The sequence below is a fragment of the Bison bison genome, unplaced genomic scaffold (genome assembly GCF_000754665.1).
Source record: "Bison bison bison isolate TAMUID 2011002044 unplaced genomic scaffold, Bison_UMD1.0 scf7180017864327, whole genome shotgun sequence".
Taxonomy (NCBI): Eukaryota; Metazoa; Chordata; class Mammalia; order Artiodactyla; family Bovidae; genus Bison; species Bison bison.
In genome coordinates, this window is record NW_011494899.1 from 4,719,937 (window position 1) to 4,741,129 (window position 21,193).

General features: G+C 44.7%; 1 protein-coding gene across 5 annotated transcripts in view; it reads right to left on the reverse strand.

The window, feature by feature from the left end:
• Nucleotides 1-11,974: 11,974 nt before the first annotated feature.
• Nucleotides 11,975-21,193, reverse strand: part of CHST11 (carbohydrate (chondroitin 4) sulfotransferase 11) — a 308,394-nt gene continuing 299,175 nt past the window's right edge. For all 5 annotated transcript variants that reach the window (XM_010853408.1, XM_010853406.1, XM_010853407.1 and 2 more), the window contains one exon: nucleotides 11,975-17,037. In XM_010853408.1, coding sequence (XP_010851710.1) covers nucleotides 16,183-17,037 — 855 coding nt within the window. In that variant the 3' untranslated portion in view covers nucleotides 11,975-16,182. The remainder of the gene's footprint in view (nucleotides 17,038-21,193) is intronic.

The following is a 21,193-nucleotide window of genomic DNA, read 5'->3' on the forward strand; positions in this document are numbered from 1 at the left end:
TTCTCAGCATCAGGGTCTTTTCCAATGAGTCAACTCTTTGCATCAGGTGGCCAAAGTATTGGAGTTTCAGCTTCAACATCAGTCCTTCCAGTGAACACTGATCTCCTTTAGGATGGACTGGTTGGATCTCCTTGCAGTCCAAGGGACTCTCAAGAGGCTTCTCCAATACCACAATTCAAAAGCATCAATTCTTCAGCACTCAGCTTTCTTTATAGTCCAACTCTCACATCCATACATGACCACTGGAAAAACCATAGCTTTGACTAGACGGACCTTTGTTGGCCAAGTAATGTCTCTGCTGTTTAATATGCTGTCTAGGTTGGTCATAACTTTCCTTCCAAGGAGTAAGCATCTTTTATTTCATGGCTGCAGTCACCATCTGCAGTGATTTTGGAGCCCAGAAAAATAAAGTCTGTCACTGTTTTCAACTATTTCCCCATCTGCTTGCCATGAAGTGATGGGACCGGATGCCATGATCTTAGTTTTCTGAATGTTGAGCTTTAAGCCAACTTTTTCACTCTCTTCTTTCACTTTCATCAAGAGGCTCTTTAGTTCTTCTCCACTGTCTGCCATAAGGGTGGTATCATCTGCATATCTATGGTTATTTATATTTCTCCAGCTTGTGCTTCATCCAGCCCAGCATTTCTGATAATGTACTCTGCACTCATCTCACACGCTAATAAAGTAATGCTCAAAATTCTCCAAGCCAGGCTTCAGCAATACGTGAGCTGTGAACTTCCAGATATTCAAGCTGGTTTTAGAAAAGGCATAGGAACCAGAGATCAAATTGCCAACCTCTGCTGGATCATCAAAAAAGCAAGAAAATTTCAGAAAATATCTATTTCTGCTTTATTGATTATGCCAAAGACTTTGACTGTGTGGATCACAATAAACTGTGGAAAATTCTGAAAGAGATGGGAATACCAAGCTACCTGACCTGCCTCTTGAGAAATCTGTGTGCATGTCAGGAAGCAATAGTTAGAACTGACTGGACATGGAACAACGGACTGGTTCCAAATAGGGAAAGGAGTACATCAAGGCTGTATATTGTCACCCTGATTATTTAACTTATATGCAGAGTACATCATGCGAAATGCTGGGCTGGATAAAACACAAGCTGGAATCAAGATTGCTGGGAAAAATGTTAATAACCTTGGATGTGCAGATGGCATCACCCTTATGGCAGAAAGTGAAGAGGAACTAAAGAGCCTCTTGATGAAGGTGAAAGAGGAGAGTGAAAAAGTTGGCTTAAAGCTCAACATTCAGAAAACTAAGATCATGGCATCCCATTATGTCATGGCAAATAGATGGGGAAACAGTGGAAACAGTGGCAGACTTTGTTTTTTTGGGCTCCAAAGTCACTGCAGGTGGTGACTGCAGTCATGAAATTAAAAGACACTTACTCAATGGAAGCATAGTTATGACCAACCTAGACAACATATTAAAAAGCAGAGACATTACTTTGCCAACAAAGGTCCATCTAATCAAGGCTATGGTTTTTGTAGTAGTCACGTAGGGATGTGAGAATTGGACTATAGAGAAAGCTGAGTGCCAAAGAATTGATGCTTTTGAACTGTGGTATTGGAGAAGCCTCTTGAGAGTCCCTTGGACTGCAAGGAGATCCAACCAGTCCATCCTAAAGGAGATCAGTCCTGAATATTCATTGGAAAGACTGATGCTGAAGCTGAAACTCCAATACTTTGGCCACCTGATGCAAAGAGCTGATTCATTGGAAAAGACCCTGATGCTGAGAAAGATTGAAGGCTGGAGGAGAAGGGGACGACATGAGATGAGGATGAGGATGGTTGGATGGCATTACCGACTCAATGGACATGAGTTTGAGTAAACTCTGTGAGTTGGTGATGAACAGGGAGGCCTGACGTGCTGCGGTCCATGAGGTCACAAAGAGTCGTACAGGACTGAGCAACTGAACTGAACTGCATTTCAGACTCTTTTGTTGACTATGAGATCTACTCTATTTCTTCTAAGGAATTCTTGCCCACAGTAGTAGATATAATGGTCATCTGAATTAAATTCGCCCATTCTTGTCCATTTTAGATAACTGATTCCTAAATCGTTGGTGTGCACTCTTGCCCTCTTCTATTTGACCACTTCCAATTTACCTTGATTCATAGACCTAACATTCTAGGTTCCTATGCAATATTGTTCTTTACAGTGTTGGACTTTAACCACTAGACACATGCACAACTGGGCCTCATTTCTGCTTTGGCTCAGCCTCTTCATTCCTTCTGGAGCTATTTCTCCGATCTTTTCCAGTAGCATATTGGATACCTACTGACCTGGTTGGGGGCAGGTTCACCTTTCAGTGTCATATCTTTTTGCATTTTCATACTGTTCATGGGGTTTCTCAAGGCAGTAATGCTGAAATGGTTTGCCGTTTGCTTCTCCAGTGGACCAAGTTTTGTCAGAACTCTCCACCATGAGCCATCTATCTTGGGTGGCTTTACATGTCATGGTCAAAGTTTCCTTGAGTTAAACAAGGCTGTAATCCGTATGATCAGTTTGGTTAGTTTTTTGTGATTGTGATTTTCATTCTGTCTGCCCTCTGATGAATAAGTATAAGAGGCTTGTGTTAGGTTCCTGCTGGAAGGAACTGGCTGTGGGGAAAACTGGGTCTTGCTCTGGTGGGCAAGACCATGCTCAATAGATCTTTAATTCAATTTTCTGTTGATGGGTGGGGCTGTGTTCCCTTCCTGTAGTTTGGCCTGAGGCCAACTGTGGTAGGGTAACGGTGACCTACTCTAGAAGGACTTAGTCCTGGCTCTCAGGACTGCTGTTGTCAGTGCCTCTGACCCCATGGCAGGCCACTGTTGACTCACGCCTCCACCGGAGACTCCCAAACACTTACAGCCAAGTCTGGCTGATTCTCTTTTGGGGTCACTGCTCCTTTCTCTTCGGTCCTGGTCTGCATAAGGTTTTGTTTGTGCCCTCCAAGAGTCTCTGTTTCCCCAGTCCTGTGGAAGTTCTGTAATCAAATCCTTCTGACCTTCAAAGTCAGATTCCCTGGGGATTCTCAGTCCCTTCGCTGGATCCCTAGGTTGGGAAGTCTGTTGTGGGGCCTAGAATTTTCACAGCAATGTAGGAACTTCTTTGGTGTAATTGTTCTCCAATTTGTAGATCGCCTACCTGGTGGCTCTGTGTGTGCCGTGCTGTGCTTAGTTGCTCAGTCGTGTCTGACTTTGCAGTCCCATGGACTGTAGCCTGCCAGGCTCCTCTTGTCCATGGGGATTCTCCAGGCACGAATAGTGGAGTGGATTGTCATGCCCTCCTCCAGGGGATCTTCCCAACCTGGGGACTGACCCCAGGTCTCCCACGTTGCAGGCGGGTTCTTTACCATCTGAGCCACTGTGGAAGCCCTATAGTGTGGCTAATGGCAACCTCCTCCATGAGGACTTATGCCACATGCTGCATCTCCTAGGACTGCTGCTCCAGAGACCCCGTCCCCATGGCAGGTCACTTCTGACCTACGCCTCTGCAGGAGACCCTCATACACTCACAGGGAGGTCTGGCTGTCTCTCTTTTGGTCATCACTGCTCCTTTCCCTGGGTCCTGGTGCATACAAGGTGTTTGTGTCCTCCAAGCATCTACCTTGTGGCAGCACCCAAATACATAAGCTCAGTTCAGTTCAGTCGCTCAGTTGTGTCTGACTCTCTGTGATCCCATAGACTGCAGCACGCCAGACTTCCCTGTCCATCACCAACTCCTGGAGCTCACTCAAACTCATGTCTATCAAGCTGATAATGCCGTCCAACCATCCTATCCTGTCATCCCCTTCTCCTCCTGCCTTCCGTCTTTCCCAGCATCAGGGTCTTTTCCAATGTGTCAGCTCTTCACATCAGGTGGCCAAAGTATTGGAGTTTCAGTATCAGTCCTTCCAATGAATATTCAGGACTGATTTCCTTCAGGATTGACTGGTTTGATCTCCTTGTAGTTCAAGGAACTCTCAAGAGTCTTCTCCAACACCATAGTTCAAAAGCATCAATTCTTCAGCACTCAGCTTTCTGTATAGAAAATCCACATATGACTACTGGAAAAACCACAGCTTTGACTAGATGGACTTTTGTCAGCAAAGTAATGTCTCTGCTTTTTAATAGCTGTCTAGGTTGGTCATATATAAGCTCAAAGGTGAAGAATACAGCTGTGGGTACATCACATGAATATAATTTTAGAATCTGCAGAATTTCAGAGAAGATGGTACACTGACTCTTATCTGGCTGATAACTTACAGCTCCAGGCTGATTTATGTTGGAATAGAGTCTATTCTTTGTTGAGGGAGCAGAGCAACCCGTGGTTCTGTAGAGATGACAGGCGCTTTGCTCTCCGCATCACACCCATGTCTTTTCAAGAAGGAACAGACATTTGGATCTCACTGCAGCTGTTGGAGACCTCCATCTGCGAAATAAGAATAGCACAACAGAAGACCATCCCATGCTGTTTTGCTCTGGTCTGCATTGTCTCAATCACAGATCAAATGAGAATTCACTTGCTTTCATCGTTTTTCAGTCTTCCTGGGGTTCTCTGTGTCTGCTAGCAAGCCTGAAGTTGATGGATGACTCTGGGGTGCCTAGCTTTGGGCTAAGTGTTGTCAGAACATCCAGAGGTTGGTTTGGAAACACGCTGCTCAAGCATGGGGACTGACATTCTGTTACGGGAGACCCCCACAAAAGGCAGATTCTGATGCCTCCTCCCATTTTTTGTGTCTGAAAATATACCGTGAGTACCTGTGAGGGAGGGGCCTGGACTATACACAGACTTATCTTACTCAGTAAACTTCTTGTAACTAGTATGATGCACAGAGAGATAGGCTTTGAGCCTTGAATCCGTCAAGTACTTGACCTATCTGTGTCTCAGTTTCCCCATCTGTAAAACTGGGTTAGTACAAGTTCTTGTCTAAAATGCTTCAGTTCAGTTCAGTCACTCAGTCATGTCCAACTCTTTGCAACCCTGTGGTCTGCAACACACCAGGCTTCCCTGTCCATCAGATGTACTTTAGAATTCCAAATTTTTTCAAATTTTTTAAAACTAATGCTGTGCATTCTGAGTATTACCTCATGTGCTGGCTGTGTGTGGAGCTGCACTACATATAAAATTCATTTATATTAATATTTCTGCAGGAAAATGTAGGAATACTCACAGTGAGTGAGAAAAATAGAGACTATAATTAGTTTCATGTTAGTTAAGGTCAGGTTTTGCTGCCAAGTGAGCTTGTTGCAAATCTGCTAAAAAACCTTTTGACTTTCAGGATTTTGTAGATTTAAAAACTGCAGAGAAGGCGATGTGGATCTGTACTATTCTAGGGCCACTGCTCAGCCATAGGGCTTTTGTGCAGATTAAACAATACATCTTCTGGGTGGTCACAGCCCCTGTGCAGATAACTTGGCACTTGTGAAAAATAAAATGCATCTCTTTTTCAGAATATATGTGCTCAGTCATGTCCAGTTCTTTGGGGCTCCATGGACTGTAGCCTGCCAGGCTCCTCTGCCCATGGAATTTCCCAAGCAAGAATACAGGAGCAGGTTGCCATTGCCTTCTCCAGAGGATCTTCCTGACCCAGGAATTGAACCCATGTCTCCTTTGGCAGGTGGATTCTTTACCACTAGCACCACCTGGGAAGGGTGAATGTCAAATGTCAACCCCATCCTGAACCAGGCACCTTTGTGCAGTACACAACCTGTGCAACCAGACATGGCGGCTCTGATTATCCTCATGCCTCAGAGTTGCTGGAAAAATACACAGTAAAGTAAGAAGACCCCCTCCCCCAGAGCTATGGCTCTGTCTCAGACCGTTCTCTAGACCATTGCTTCTCAAATGTGAATGTGCTAATGAATCACATGGCCTCTTAAAATGTAGGAAGGCCGGTTTGGGGCCTGAAACTGTGTTTCTAGCAAGTTCGCATGTAACATTCAGCTTTCCCAGAAACCTGCTCCTCATCATGTGATCTCCATTAATGGCTCCAGTCTCCAGTGACTGTATCCCAAGCTGGTAATATGCCACTCTTCTCGCCTCATTTTTCTCTTTCTCACTACACATTCATTTAGCTACTAAAAACCACAGATGGTATCCTCTCCCCACCCCTCAGTATTTCTCCTATTCAAGGTTTCCCAACCTTGGCATGCTTTAGCCAGACAGTTCTTTTTTGTGGATGTCTGTCCATTGGAGGGCAAAATTACCACTGTTCCAATCCCTCACCTTCCTTTCTCCAGCAATGCACTTGGATCCCTTCTTTCCTGGGGATGGTTTGATGTTTCATTATCAAACATGTGTTTTGACTATGTTGTAACTACTAACATTCCTGTGTTCTCACTTGGTTATAAGTTCTAAGAATCTCCATATTCTTAGCATCCTGCTCAAGGTCTAACACAGATAAGAGGCTTAACATATTTAAAGAAGTGAATGAGTGAATGAATGAATGTATCCCCTGACAGCTGCAGGCTCCTTAGAAGGGTGAGGATGCTCAGAACTCAGCTTGCAGGAGATCTGCCCAGGGCTAGAGTAACACCTGGCCATGTCTGCTGGGAGCCTGATGTTGAAGACATCCAAAGCTGTTTCTGCTCCCAGACATTCCCACCTGTCCTTCAGCCTTTGTCTTGACCTGTTTTTGTCTGGTCTCTACATTGCTCAGAAAGGTCATTCATCTTACTACTGCTCACTCAGGGTGCACCATGCAGCGATGCTATGTGAACAGCTGTTTGAATACAACATCTTTGTCCTTAATGGCTACCCTTGATGCTGGATTTGGGGCTTATCATTGAAACCCAGGTTAACTTGTCTGTCCAGACCATCAGAGTACTTATGGCTTATGTGTTCCATTCATTAGACTTGCAGGCTCCTCTGAGATCCCAATTTGAATTTCAGTTTTGCCATTTGGCTTTTAGTTGAAGCCCAGCCTTTCTGAATAATTTATCCACAGCTGTTTTGGTAAGACACCGAAATAGACAACTGTGAGATGATGGAGAATGAAAGTATTGGTCTCTGCCCCAGTTTCTGATGCAGACGTCCTGAAACCTTTGTAATTTTCTAAGTAATCAGAGCATCTTTTATTTTAATAGTCTTTGACCCCAGTTCCTGACACAGAGCTCCTCAATCCCTTGGAATTTCCTGGGTAATAGCAATGTCTTTTTTGTTCTAATGGGTAACTCTTGGTGGAGGCTCTGGTCACCAGAAAGACCAGGTCATGATTAGAAGGTTGGAATTTTCAGCCCCATCCTTTGTTCTCCAGAAAGGGGAAAAGAGCTGGAAATGGAACTAATGACTGATCATTGCCTGTGAGATGAAGCCTCCTTAAAAATTCCCACAGGGTGGGATGTAGAGAGCTTCTGGGTTGGTGAACCCGTGGAGGTGGCACTCAAAGTGGGGCACGGAGGCTCTGAGCCCCTTTCCACACTTTGCCCATGCATCTCTTCCATCTCGATGTTCACCTATGTCTTTTATCGTATCCTTTCATATGAAATTTATAAACAATACAGAAACTGTTTTCTTGAGTTCTGTGAGCCACTTTTGAAAATTAATTGAACCTGAGGAAGGGGTGGTGGGAACCTTTGATTTATAGCCAACTGGTCAGGAGCACATGTGACAACCTGGACTTGCGGTGAGGGGTGAGTTGTCTTGTAGGACTGAGCCCTTAACCTGTGGGGTCTGCTGTATCTCTAGGCAGATAGTGTCAGAATTGAGTTAAATTGTAGGGCGCTCATCTGGAGTCTTCCCTGCTGTGGACTTCCCAGGTGCCTCAGCTGGTAAAGAATCTGCCTGCAGTGCGGGAGACCTGGGTTCGATCCCTGGGTTGAGAAGATTCCCTGGAGAAGGGAATGGCTACCCACTCCAGTATGATGACCTGGAAAATTCCATGGACTGTATAGTCCATGGGGTTGCAAAGAGTTGGATATGACTGAGCAACTTTCAGTTTTTCACCTGGTGTCACAGAGAATTGCTTGTTGTGGGGAAAAACTTCCCCACATCTGGTGTCAGAGAGTGATTAGTGGTGTGAGAGGGAAGGAGAAACAGGAGGGGAACTGAATTGTTCCTATGACAACACACGGAGAATTTTAATTTATTTGGACAAATCATCTAGCTTTCTGTGACTATTTTAAGTCTGAAATTTACCCTTTTAGTCTTCCAGCTCTTTTGTTGTATCCTCTCTTTGCTTGTATTTAATTGAGTTTTTGCCACTTCAGCCAAAGTTTTAAAGTCTCTTTATTAACATCATCATTCCCAGAATTCACACTTCTGGCCCTCTCCCCTGTTGGCCCATCAGTGATACTGATTCCAATAGGCTAGGGAGTCAACCAGACCTGGATTTGAATCCTGTCTCTGTCACTTATAAAATGAGTAATTTGGGGCAAGTTATCTAAGCATTCTAACCATCTGCTTCCTTATCTGTAAAAAGAGGGAAAGTATCTCTCTGTGTACACCAGAAACTTACACAACATTTCAAATCAACCATACTTCAGCTTTTTAAAAACGGAAAAAAAACCTATCTTAAAGTATCTACCTTGTTGGTTGCTGTGAGGATTAAATGGAAAACATTTAATGCGTTACAAGTCATATAGTAAACTATGTAAATTAATAGAAGTTAGTCACTTTTATGGTCAACTTTGTTTATGAAGCTAATTATTTTTGGAAAAGACTACATGAAAAGCCAACAATTTCAAGGCACCTGCAGTTCAATCTATGCTCATTGTACAGAGAAGCTCAGTGTACAGGTATCATTCCGGTAGACAGAGCCCCTTCTTTCTTCATTTCTTCTTTAGGCATTTTTCTTCCATCCTGTTGCCAGTTTGCTTCCAAGCACAAAGTTGTTGCTGGCTTGATCTATCAGGTAAAAGTCCAAGGCTGGATGCAGCCACAAAAGGTCTTCTCTAGCTGCGGGCTTGTCCAAACCAATGTGAAATTCAAAGCCCTTGTTATTCTCCCATAACGAGATGCTCTATTATTTTTAAAAACAAACATTGAAAAATAAAAAGCAGATTAATACAGAGACTGTTTTCCATTCCAGTCTCTTGTATTTCAAATTAATGGGGATTTGTAGGAAAACTTGGAGCCTGTGTTTCCTTGGTAGACCATTGAAAAAGAGAAGGGTTAACTGGTCTCCAATCTTAAATCTGGGTGTGAGCTATTTCTTTCCTGTAGCTGCTTCTACCTTTTTTTCCCCTCCTTATGTCTTCCATCTTAATCTCATTCTAATGCTGTTGCCTTAACTATGGTTTTGAAAGTTTTTACTTTCATGGTACCATCTAATTGCTAAATTGACCTCTTTGGTGTAAAGCCACAGAGAGTCACAGAGTAGGATTTGGGTAGATCATTAGAGAATGTCAATGCTGGAAGGAATGAGGTCATCTGACTTCTCAAAGGGTGCTTCTTAGAACCCTAGGGTTCCCTGGAGGTCCACAGGCATTTTACAGAAGAGGCTCAGCTGGGCCTCACAGTATCTCCATTTCATCTATTTTTACATGAGTGGTTAGCACACAACAAATTTTTGAGGATCATTTTTTTCCCCCTAAAACTGAAAAACCACAGAGCTCAATTTTGTAATTTTACTGATAAGGAAACAGGTCCAAACTGAATACGATTACCTCTAGCTTGCAAACAACTCCTTGGTGGATGAACTGGGGCTAGTGACCTCAGGGGTTCTTGTTTCTTTTTTTAAATTTATTTTTAATTGGAGGATAATCACTTTACAATACTGTGTTGGTTTCTGCCATACATCAACATGAATCAGCCATAGGTACACATATGTCCCCTCCCTCCCACCCCATCCCATCCCTCTAGGTTGTCTCAGAGAATCAGTTTGAGCTCCCTGAGTCATAGACAGAATTCCCATTGGTTATCTATTTTACATATGGTAATGTATATGTTTCCACGAGGGGTTCTTGTTAACCTCAACTCTGGCATAATTCAGATGTTGCTGATTTTCTTGTTTCAAAGGGGAAGAGACTGAGGCCCTGTGTCTGTGAACCGTTCACCGCCAGCCAGGTGTTTGGAATCAGCAGGCTCTTCCATTCTGACTGTTCTGTCTATGGATTGTTAAGATGTGAGGATGAGGCTGCTGCTAGGAGAGGATTGTGGGCCAGGGGAAAGGTTGTTTTTTTTTTTTTTTTTTTCTCATGTCAGTCTTGCTAGAATGTCGCTTTAAAAAAAAAAAAAGTTTTATACTGGAAATGTCCATCAGCCCAGAAACAAGATGTGTGATAAACTCCTTATGGTAAATGTAAACCAGATCAGTCTTTACCATCTTGTAAGTCATCCCAGGGTCCCAAGGACCCACAGTGTGTCAGCAGGGATCAGAATTGTCCCTTGAGGGGATCCCCCCAGAGGGCTGTTTTCCATCCAACTCTCTTGGGTTTCTACCTACCCCCACCCCCACATGCATTCTTGTCTAGTGGTTCCTCGTCTTTTTGGACTTTCTGAGAAAATATTTGAAATGGCTTTGGGTGCTGAAATGAAACTGTATTTTCTAATGTTAATTACATCCCCTGGAGGATGACATGGCAGCCCACTCCAGTATTCTTGCATGGAGAATCCCATGTACAGAGGAGACTGGTAGGCTACAGTCCATGGGGTTACAAAGAGTCGGACACAACAATGTCAATTAACACCTACCATTATGAAAGTGATTTAAATACCAAAAATTGTAGGGAAGTTGTCACTTGAGAAAGGAGAGCTCTTGCCAAGAAAGGACACTTTGGCATCAGACACTCATGATTCTGCCTGAGGTTATTTTTGCTCACTTGGCGGGGGATTGGCAATCACCTCGGGCCTTGGCAGTGTCCTGGGCCAAAGGCTGCTTGGTTTCTGCCTCATCACCCAGAAGACACCTGTGGCACCATCAGAAATAAGCATTAGAGGGCATTTTAGTCTTACTCTAAGGCGGGTAAGCTAAGACTGGGGGTGTCCTTACTCAGTCTTGCTTCCCACTGAGATTTACATTGTTCCAAACGAGACAGGGACAGGCCAAAACAGTCATATTCACTCACCACGTTAAAGAGCAAGCACGTTTCCCATTTGTTTAAGAAAACTAAGCTCCATGGGGACATTTCCCAACCAGATTCAACCAGAGCAACGATAGCAGTGACACCAGGAATGGGAGGCAGCCAGGCCACCGGTGTTAACAACCCACTGGTAAATGGACATATTAGACCCCATATTTGGCATGATTGAAAAAATAGGATATATTTTCTAATCCAGTATTCTCATGTTAAAATGTTTACATGATACATTTTTTAAAATTAGGGTACAATAAAGTTGCAACTTCGAGATGATTTCTTCTTTGGCATATAAATAATTTTTATCAGTAAAGCTAAAAATAGCCATTAACGGGACTGAAAGAAGCTGTGTAGGATGTCAGAAAAGCAGCAGATTTGGAAAGGGAAAATAGGGCTTTGAAGGAAAGGTCTACAACTTCTGAAGTGAGGACAGTCGTGTCACTGAGTGCCACAACTCTTTTAAAATGACTTATTATTTATTTGGCCATGGCGGATCTTTAGCAGTGGCACGTGGGATATAGTTCCCAACTAGGGACTGAACCGGGACCTCTGCATTGAAAGTGCAGAGTCATAGCCCCTGGACCACCAGGGAAGTCCCAAGCACCACAACTCTGAAGGCATGTGTTAACCCACGTTGGAATATCAGCTCTGCCATCAACACCCTTTAGCCCTCCAGGGCCTGTTTCCTTGTTTTTCACGGGGATGGTAGTCTATACGATCAGGGTGGGCCTTCTAGTGCATTCCTCTACAGGAATGAAGCTTCTGTTCATCCACTAGACAGGGTTTGGGCTGTGGAGGTCCTTACCATGGCCAAGGCTGCCAGCGGGGTCAGCGTCTCCGTCTCTCCCTTTCTATCCTCTGATACACACGAGCAGGGCCCCCCACATGCTAAGGAACACAGCCCACCCCACCCCTATAGTCTTATGTCGATGAGCCATGAACAGACCATACACAGAGAGAAGCTTCTTTTTTTCTTCAATTTAATTGAAGTTACTTAGAAAAATAATCAGGCTTGAATGGCTTTTCCTGGAAGAAGGTTCATGAACATTTTCACGCTTTTGTTGGCAATGTGGAATTCAGCTTTCTTGAACAGTACACTAAGATACAGGGAGAGTTTTCTATAAGCCCTCTACTGCATACAACTATGTAAAAAAAAAAAAATCACACTCCATCCACAAAGATGTTAAATTATAGGTCCATACGCCATACTGAGCTTGCTCATAAGAAAACAGTACGGGCTGCCCCTTCTGTGCCTGACAAAGTGTAGCAGACTGAAATTCGCCTGTTAACGGCCGAGAGTCAAGCTGATTGAAGAAGATCCTGCCGCCTGTTCGTAGGGTCCAGTTGGCTGTGATGGAAAAAAGCTGGAGGAAATACTGGCTGTGGGGACTTTGCGGGAGTGATGTCAGTCCTGCTGACACGAAGGGGAAAGGGACTCTGGTCCCCAGGATCGCACAGAGCAGGGCAGCTCAGATCACGTGTGTGTATGTGGAGGGGAGGGCTGGGCTGTGAGACATCTGCTCTGAGCCCCACTCACCAGGGACACAGTCCCTCAGCATCTGGCTAGCTTAGAATCAGGACTTTTGCAATCACTAGCTCAGCACTGGTCCAGACCCCACCAGCTAAGCTTTTGTTTTGGGAATTTTCTACCAGCAGGGATTGAACCCTGGTGTTTCCACACCTTCGCCACCAGGACTCTGGTCTGATGAAGTTTCCATTGTCCACTGCGATCCTATGCCATCCACGTGAACAGGCAGGACAGTGAAACTCACCTGGTGGACAGGTGGGAAGGAAGGCTTCCCTCTGAGACACCACAGGTCAGCAGACTGTCCTTTTTCCCAGACCAGCTGGGGAGGCAGAGATGGGAGAGGGTCTGGAGCAGCCGCAGGAATTCAAACCCTGTGGCTAATAGAGCTGTCCAACCAAAGGGACAGGTTAAGCAGGAAAGTCCTTGTAAATGCTACTCTGTACCTGGTTTTGAAGACAAGGCAGCACCTTTGAAAAGTCACCGGGAGATGGGACACCTGCCTGTACTTTTCTCCAGCTAAGCATGCAACAGAAAGCATGTTCAGTTTTCTTAAAAAAAAAAAAAGGAACCAAAGAACCAAGAACTTTTATTTTCCAGGCACGTTTTCACCTATGGATTCTTTTTAACCAAGGACGCAGAGTTCTTTCTACATTCTGCAAAAACGGTTGAATCTATTTTAAGTTTTTTATGGCATTAGAAAATAAACTATGAACACAAAACAGGAGGAGAAAGAGCCCTTCGTGGGTGAACCACACTGCCGTATGGTCCTGAAGGACACTCTTCCTCACTAGAGGGAGAAGACAGACGAAAGAAGGCATCATAGCTGATCAAAAAATGGACGAGACGCAGAAACACAAAGCTTGGGGAATCTATGTGAATTTCCACTTAAAAAAACAAAAAGGACATAGTGAACAATTCCAAACTATAGAATTGAAGAAGCACTCGTTAAGGGTTGAATAGTCAGCTTGCATTGAGCAATCTTAAGCTAGAGTGCTGGGGGTCTAGCCGAGGCTTTGTGTCCCCTCCCTCCTTTCTGTCCACACCACTCAAGATTTCTCTGCTCCCTGCAGCAGGGAGGGAACTGTGGCCCATGTAATATCCAGAATTAGAACCATTGCACTTAGGCAAAAATTGAATTCATTTGGTAAAGTACCTTCACTGCTATAATAAATCAGGTGGGCACAGTGGTGTTGCTTTATTGTTGCTGTGTTTTGGATATTTTTGGAGGGGAGGGGTGAAGGAAGCAGTTTTTATCCTAGAAGACCTCAGATGTGCTAAAACAACCTAACCAAAGCCTACACAGTGCAATGCTAGCTCTGTGAGATAGTCTGTAAAATACAGCATCCTGATCGTGGAAGGTCAGGAAATGCCACGGACTCAATCAGTGATGCTCCTGGGGATTTACAAGACACAGCACACAATCAAGGCTCTGAAAAGTCCTGCAGAAAGGAAATGGACTTAGCTTTGTTTCCCAAAGACACTTGACCACAAAACCCTTATTTTGCATCACACCAACTCGTGTCTGGGGAGAACCTGTGTTCTCTGAAGCACGTTATCAGGAAATGCCAGAAACCTCTTTCATTAGTAGAAGCTTTGTCTCTGAGGACAGTTTCCCCTGCCTGGTCATAGGGTCCAGGAATAATACCAGAGAGAGCTGAAGTCTCACTCTACTTGCATACATCTCTATCCATCAAGGGTATGGTCACTGTGCCCTTCGCAAAGGGGAGAGAGAGCTTGGAAGAAGGTATACAACATTTTATAAATAGCTTCGGCCACCCTCTCCAGTGCATGCCTCACTCACATTCAATAAAATAATTTTCTCAGTGAGACATGGCAGCTGTTGCTCACTGAGCTGGCTGTGAGCTTGCTGATACAGTTTTAATAGTTTCTGTGAATAAATTATTCATTTTTTGTTTGTTTAGAATATTCTCACCTCTGTGCTATACACTGAATCAAAAAAACAAAAAAGCAAAACTTACCCCCACCCCACCCCCTGTTATTAGCACTATCATCATCATTATTATTATTATATACAGTCTCTGCTACCAACTCATTCACTGGCTGTAAGAGGGAGGTGGCTCCAACTTCAACCATGGCCTCGGAAATGAGAAGCATGTGCAGGCGTTAATTAGCCAGGAACAGGAAATGGAGTGTTTCCAGCCTTCCAGAGGAAAGGGGCGTGGATTACCATCCCAGAAGGCGGTCCTTGCTGCTCACTGCTGGTGGTCTCGAAGGCGCTGATGGTCTCTTGGCCTCTGGAGGACATGGGAGAGGGTATGCCTGTGCCTGTGTGTACAGTCTGCCTCTGACCCTCACCAGGAGTAGAAACACCAGGCCATTGCAAATCTTCCGATGTCGGAGTCCTGCCACAAAATTTCAATCTTTTTTTTACATGGCAAAGAGTAGAAAAACAACACTTGTAGGCGGAGACCTGAATGCTCCGCTGGAAATGACAGGAGGAGGCGGTTGGCAAATATCTCCCTTTCCCTCAACAAGGCAGACATCACTAATCAGTTACAGCATTCTTCCATGCCGTGCCTGGCAAATCTCTTCTGGGGCTTAAAGGCAAATATTACCAATAAACTGGAATGGGCACATGACAGGGAATTGGTCACCTCTTGTGTTAGGCAAAGAGCTTGGACTACTCAAGTGGCCTGCTTCAAGCATGTGGTTTTCAAATTGGACCATAAAAAATGTGAATTTGTAGGGATCCGATACTCCTGGGGTTGTCCATGAAGAGTCCAAACCTCAGGTTAAGTCTGTGGATAACAGGGGTTTACTAATTGTCCAGCTGGATACTCTGTGTCTATGTAAAGCTCTTTGAGGGCTGAGACTATTGATTTTGTTCAACGCTCTACCCACAGGGTCTAGAATTAGGCCTAGCACATAGTAGTTGCTCAATAAATACGTGTTGCATGTAAAGCAACAGCCACTTCACCTTCATCACAACTGGCACTGCCAGTTAAAAACTTCTGTACAAAAGCCTGTTTTACCAGATTGCTAATTCTGGTGGGGGGGAAGCCACAATCAGCTTTCTCCTTGGGATTAAAAAAAAAATCACTTTTCTTTAGCATGACATGACTGAAATCAGTTTTGGAATCAGTCCCTTGCAAAGGTGGCTCTATTTATTTCCAGCAGAATTTTAAGAATGGTGGCATCAATAGACAGCACGATGGTTATCACAGTGACTCTGAGCGGTTAGTAAGGAGAACATTCATGCCCCTGCAGGAGCTGTTTGCAAGCACAGAATGAAAACATAGATTTCTTCGGAAAAGACATTAAAATCTTGTTGCCCCCCCAAAGAAATCTATACAGAGACCATGTTTAAATAACTATAAATAACTTAATTAGCATTTATGGAATGCACAATTCATGGAATTCACCAGAACACAAAGAAACCTCTGAGACAGTGTCATGGGATTCACGTCTAAAAAAACAAGGACACCCATCCTAGTCCCCTGCCAAGACAGCCGTCCTTCCCTAGTAAGGATTTAAATAATTCTCACCATGCTGCTCGCAGCATCAATCCCCAAAGAAATATTAATTTACAAAATAACCCAATATCCATATAATTCTTTTCGACAAATAAAAATCTTAAATTAAAAAAAGCACGATTCTCTCTCCCCTCTCCCCGCCCATACCCTCCCCCCACTTTCATTCCAATTTCAGGTAGCTTGGCACTGAGTAATTGAACATTAAAAAATCGAGTTTGTAGACTTCGTACAGCTGCGTCTGGTGCTCCGAGCTGATGTTCTGGAAGAACTCTGTGGTCATTTCATCAGTAGTTCTCGTGGACTTGGCGTAGGTGGGGAACTTCAGGTAGCTGCCCACGCCCGCCAGCTGCAGGACGTAATTGGAATCCTCCTCCAGCGTCTCGTACTTGCCCACGAGGTCGTAGTGGATGTGGCACGGGTGGCACAGGGAGTAGACCGTCTGCCAGTGTTCGTTGAAGGGCTCCTCGCGCTGCGTGTGAGGGTCGATGAGATACGCCACGAACTCCTCGAACTTGACGTCGTCGCCCTTGCGCAAGGCCTCCTGCGTGGCGTTCTTGCGCTGCCGCTTGATGATCTTGGTACCGTAGCGCTTGTGGAAGGAGGTGTTGTACTTCTGTGTGAACTTGTTCCGGTAGGCGGACACCAGCCTCTCAAAGGGCTCCCGCACGAATAGGAACTTCATGTAGCTTTTCAAGCGGTGGTTGATCTCCGGGATGCTGTACTGGTTGAGGGTCTTCAGGTTGGCCGAGACGTGCGCCTCGTTGGCCGGGATCTCCATGGGGTCACTGTACTTGCCCCGGCCGGTCAGGACCATCATGAGCCGCTTCCAGTTGGTGCACGCCACCTTGGGTACGTAGCAGTAGATGAGCTCGTGGTCCTCATCCACCACCAGGTGCTTCAGGTCGTTGGGGGTCAGCACCCGCCGCTTGCGGCTCATGGCGCTGTTGGCCCGGCAGGTGTCGGTGACCTGGTCCCGCCGCATCTGATGCAGGACTGCCGTGTTGGAGAGCTCCAACTGCAGGGGAGACAAGAGAGGGACAAGAGATCAGTACTTGGTGTGGGATGTTGATACGGGACCACCGTCCACAACCGCGATGGCCAACCTGGGCCACCAAGGTGGGCACTGCCAGCCTAGATGGCCTGTCTCCATTTCCAGTTCTCTATCAGCTGTCAGGACTGGTCTGGTTCTCTGTTCCACTGTACTTCCTCTGGAGAGTAATAATAATAACCAGCATATAACTTGTCCATCACCCTCTACATCCCAGGCATTGTACCAGAGCTTCATATATAGAGTTTTTCTCTTCTTGAAAAGCTTGAACCATTATTGATTTATTGAACAACATCAAATAGCTTGCCACCAAATAGGGTCGCAGTAATGAAAAAGTACAAGGTAACTGCCCTTATGGAGCTCAAAGTCCAGCTGGAAAGAAAAGGAAACTGAGGTTCAAAGAGATTGTTACTAGCTTGAGACCACACAGTAAGAGAGTCACTATTCAAACTCAGGTCTGCTTGGCAACCAAAGCTACCCACTTTCCACTCTAATCTGATGTCCAGTCCTCCCATATTCTTGACTAAAGCAGGACAGAAGCCTAGAGTTCTGGAATTGGATTGATCTATCTTAAAGCAAGGGGATCCAATTTTTATGCAAACCTATCACTGTGCACACCTATTGTTTTTTGCTTTCTCAGTGCCAGTGTGTTGATTCTCCTCTGGGAACCTGCTTGCCTTTATTCTCTGCTCCCTGCCCTCTCACGCTGCTGAGCTGAGAGAATGCAGCCTGGAGCTTGGGGACAGAGAGGAGGGCTACCATGCAGGGAGCACTAGACTGGAAATGAAGGGGACTGAGGAAAGATGAGCAGAAAGACAGGGGGATGTATTTCCAGGGATATCATCTGAATACCCAGGTCCATATGTTGTTGAAACCAGACCCCCAAATTCTGGGCTTTGGGGTTACATTAATCAGTATATTTGCTTTGGTGCATAAGGCAGTCTGTCTGGGTTATATCAGTTGGAAGCAAAATATGTGGGTATTTACATGTATTACCTTTGATCTTTTCCTCTCTGCCACATTCATCTACTGAGCCACGGATCCATCCACTCAAATGTATGTTGTGAGGTCTGCCCCCTCCAGGCTGGACTGGGGGTGGTCTAGAGTTGGGAATGCAGAGGGATCAGGGAACTCCCTCCTCTAAACCGAATCAGTAGAGCCAAGGGCCTGAGTGGCATACAGGAAGCTGACCTTGCATTTCCAACTCTGAACCACAGTCTGTACAATTCATTTTGGAACATGCATGGGGCAATTGGGAAGGGCTTATATTAGGGACCTCAGAATGTGACCTTATTTGGAAATAAGTTTTTTTAAAAATACTTATTTGGCTGCGTCGGGTCTTAGTTGTGGCACTTGGGATCGCTTCACTTCCAGGATCTTTAGTTGTGGCGGGCGTGTGTGCTAAGTCACTTCAGTCGTGTCTGACTCTTTGCGACCCTATGGACTGTAGCCCACCAGTCTCCTCTGTCCATGGGATTCTTCAGGCAAGAATGCTGGGGTGGGTTGCCATTCCCTTCTCCAGGGGATATTCCCAACCCAGGGATTGAACCCACATCTCTTATGTCTCCTGCATAGGCAGGAGGGTTCTTTACCACTAGCGCCACCTGGGAAGCCCAGTTGTGGCATAAAAACTCATAGGTGCAGCATGTGGGATCTAGTTCCCTGACTGGGGATTGAACCTGAGGCCCCTGCATTGGGAGTGTGTAGTCTTAACCACTGGATCACCAGGGGAGTTCCTGGAAATAGGCTTTTTTTTTTTTTAGATGCAATTCAACTGAAGTCATACTGAGTTAAGGTGGTTTCTAGTCCAATGACTAGTGTCCTTACAAGGAGAGAATGCAGAGACTCAGACACAGAGAGAAGGCCATGTGATGGCAGAGGCGGAGGCTGGAGTGATGTGTCTACTAGCTAAGAGATGCTCAGGATTGGCAGCCACAACCAGAAGTGGGTGAGGGAAAGGAAGAGTATACCCTAGAGCCATCAGAGAGGATGGCCCTGCTGACACCTTGATTTTAAAATTCTAGCCTCCAGAGCTGTAACAGAATAAATTCCTGTTACTGTAAGCCAGTGAATTTGTGCTACTTTGTTATGGCAGTCTTAGGGAACTAATACAGGAGCCAAGCCTTCAGCCTATGACTTTGAGCAAATTGATATAAAATATAAGTGTATAAGAGTGGGTAATGTTATACATGATCATATTTTTACATAGAAGAATAAGAAGAGAGTATTAGAGCACTAAGTAGGAAGTAGGTGAGACCTGAAATCAGAAGACCTATGCAAGACCCTTAACTTTTTAAGCCTCAGTTCTATTATTTGCGAAATTGGAACAGTGCCACCTACCCTGCTGGGATATTGATTAAATCAAGCAAAGTATGGTTCAGCATTTAGAAAATAAGATCAGGTCTAGTTCAGGTACAAGGTATGGTACCCAGGGGCAATTCATTCTTTATGAAAGAAGAAAAAAATTAAAAAATACGAGGCCAGAAATTTCACATAGACATTTCACCAGCTCTATGATTTTTGTTGCAGGTCAACCCTAGGTCATGAAGTTCAATTCATATTTATTTTGAACACTAAAACTCTGACTTTTGCACATCCTGACTTCTGAACAGATGTATTCATCACCTTAAGAAGAGCATTCATGCCACTTGAAAAAACATATAGAACTGTTCTAAAAGAAATAGAAGGAAAAGGAGGGGGAAAGGGTGCATCAATTTTGTCCATTTAAATCACTATTGGACAGGTTTAAAGGCCGTGAATGGCCAAATGAGCAGAGAAACGGGGGACTTCCTACTTTCCCCTCTGTTGTTTTCAGCTGGAGACAATTTTATGGCTGTCTGACTCCCCAGGGAGGCAGCGTGTCAGTTAATACTGCACTCAGGACCACAAAGCCTTGAAAAAGGGAAACTATACCATGGCGTCGTTTTACATCCAGTTGCAGAGACAGAAAATAACTCAGAAGGGCTTCGAAATGTGGTATTTGTGGTTTCTTTCTTTTCCATTTCCTCCTCCTTCACAGAGTCTAGGTGGCCGATGGCGCACCTGCTGCAATGAGGCAGCACAGTTCTCCTCAGGAGGACTTGGGGGCGCAGATCAAGAGAAGAAGTATACTCTCAGTCCTGAGACACATTTGCAATTGCTTCTCAGAGGGAAAAACTCACCCAGGCCTTTAGTGTTGAATTTTTAAAATAAAATATTTTGTTTTTATTTAAACTTTTTAAAATGTATGTCTGCGCTCGGTCGTTGTTGCTGCGCTCGGGTTTTCACTCGTGGTGGGGGCTGCTCTGTAGCTGTGGTGTGCAGGCGTCTCACTGCAGTGGTTTCTCCTGTTGCAGAGCACGGACCCGGTAGCTGTGGCACACAGGCTTAGTCGCCCTGTGGCACGTGGGATCTTCCCGGACCAGGGATCAAACCTGTGTCCCCTGCATTAGTGGCAGATTCTCTCCCACTAGACCACCAAAGAGGTTCTTAACTTCTTATTTGAAAATGATTTCAAGCTAGTGTAGATATATTGAGTGTAATGTATAATTTATTAAAAGTATAATGGTACTAAAGTATGCACAAATATAAGAGTAGGTAGACGAGACCAAACGTTCAAATGATGGATGATGATGTTTTACTGGAACCAAGGCCCTGCTTGAAACATACAAGGTCTGCTCAGGGCTGGTGCACTGGGATGACCCAGAGGGATGGTATGGGGAGGGAGGTGGGAAAGGGATTCAGGATGGGGAACACATGTACACCCGTGGCAGACTCATGTTGATGTATGGCAAAACCAATACAATATTGTAATTAGCCTCCAATTTAAGTAAATTTATATAAAAAAACCATACAAGGTACTTGCTGTCTGTGCTGGGACAGCATCTTTGCAGTGTGGCAGTCCTCCTCTATATGCCACTCAATTCTCCCAGCACTTTCTCATTTCTAGTTACTATCAATTCCAGCACCTTGTAATATCACTTGACCTTTACTTGGTCCAAATACATCATTTATATATTTTCTGTCTCTGCCCATTTCCAATGAGCCCAAAACAATAAAAATGGAGCTACACAGTACCACCAAGGCCATCAATGAACACACGTACCATAATTTCACATGGTAGGACTAGGTAAGCAGGGTTGGC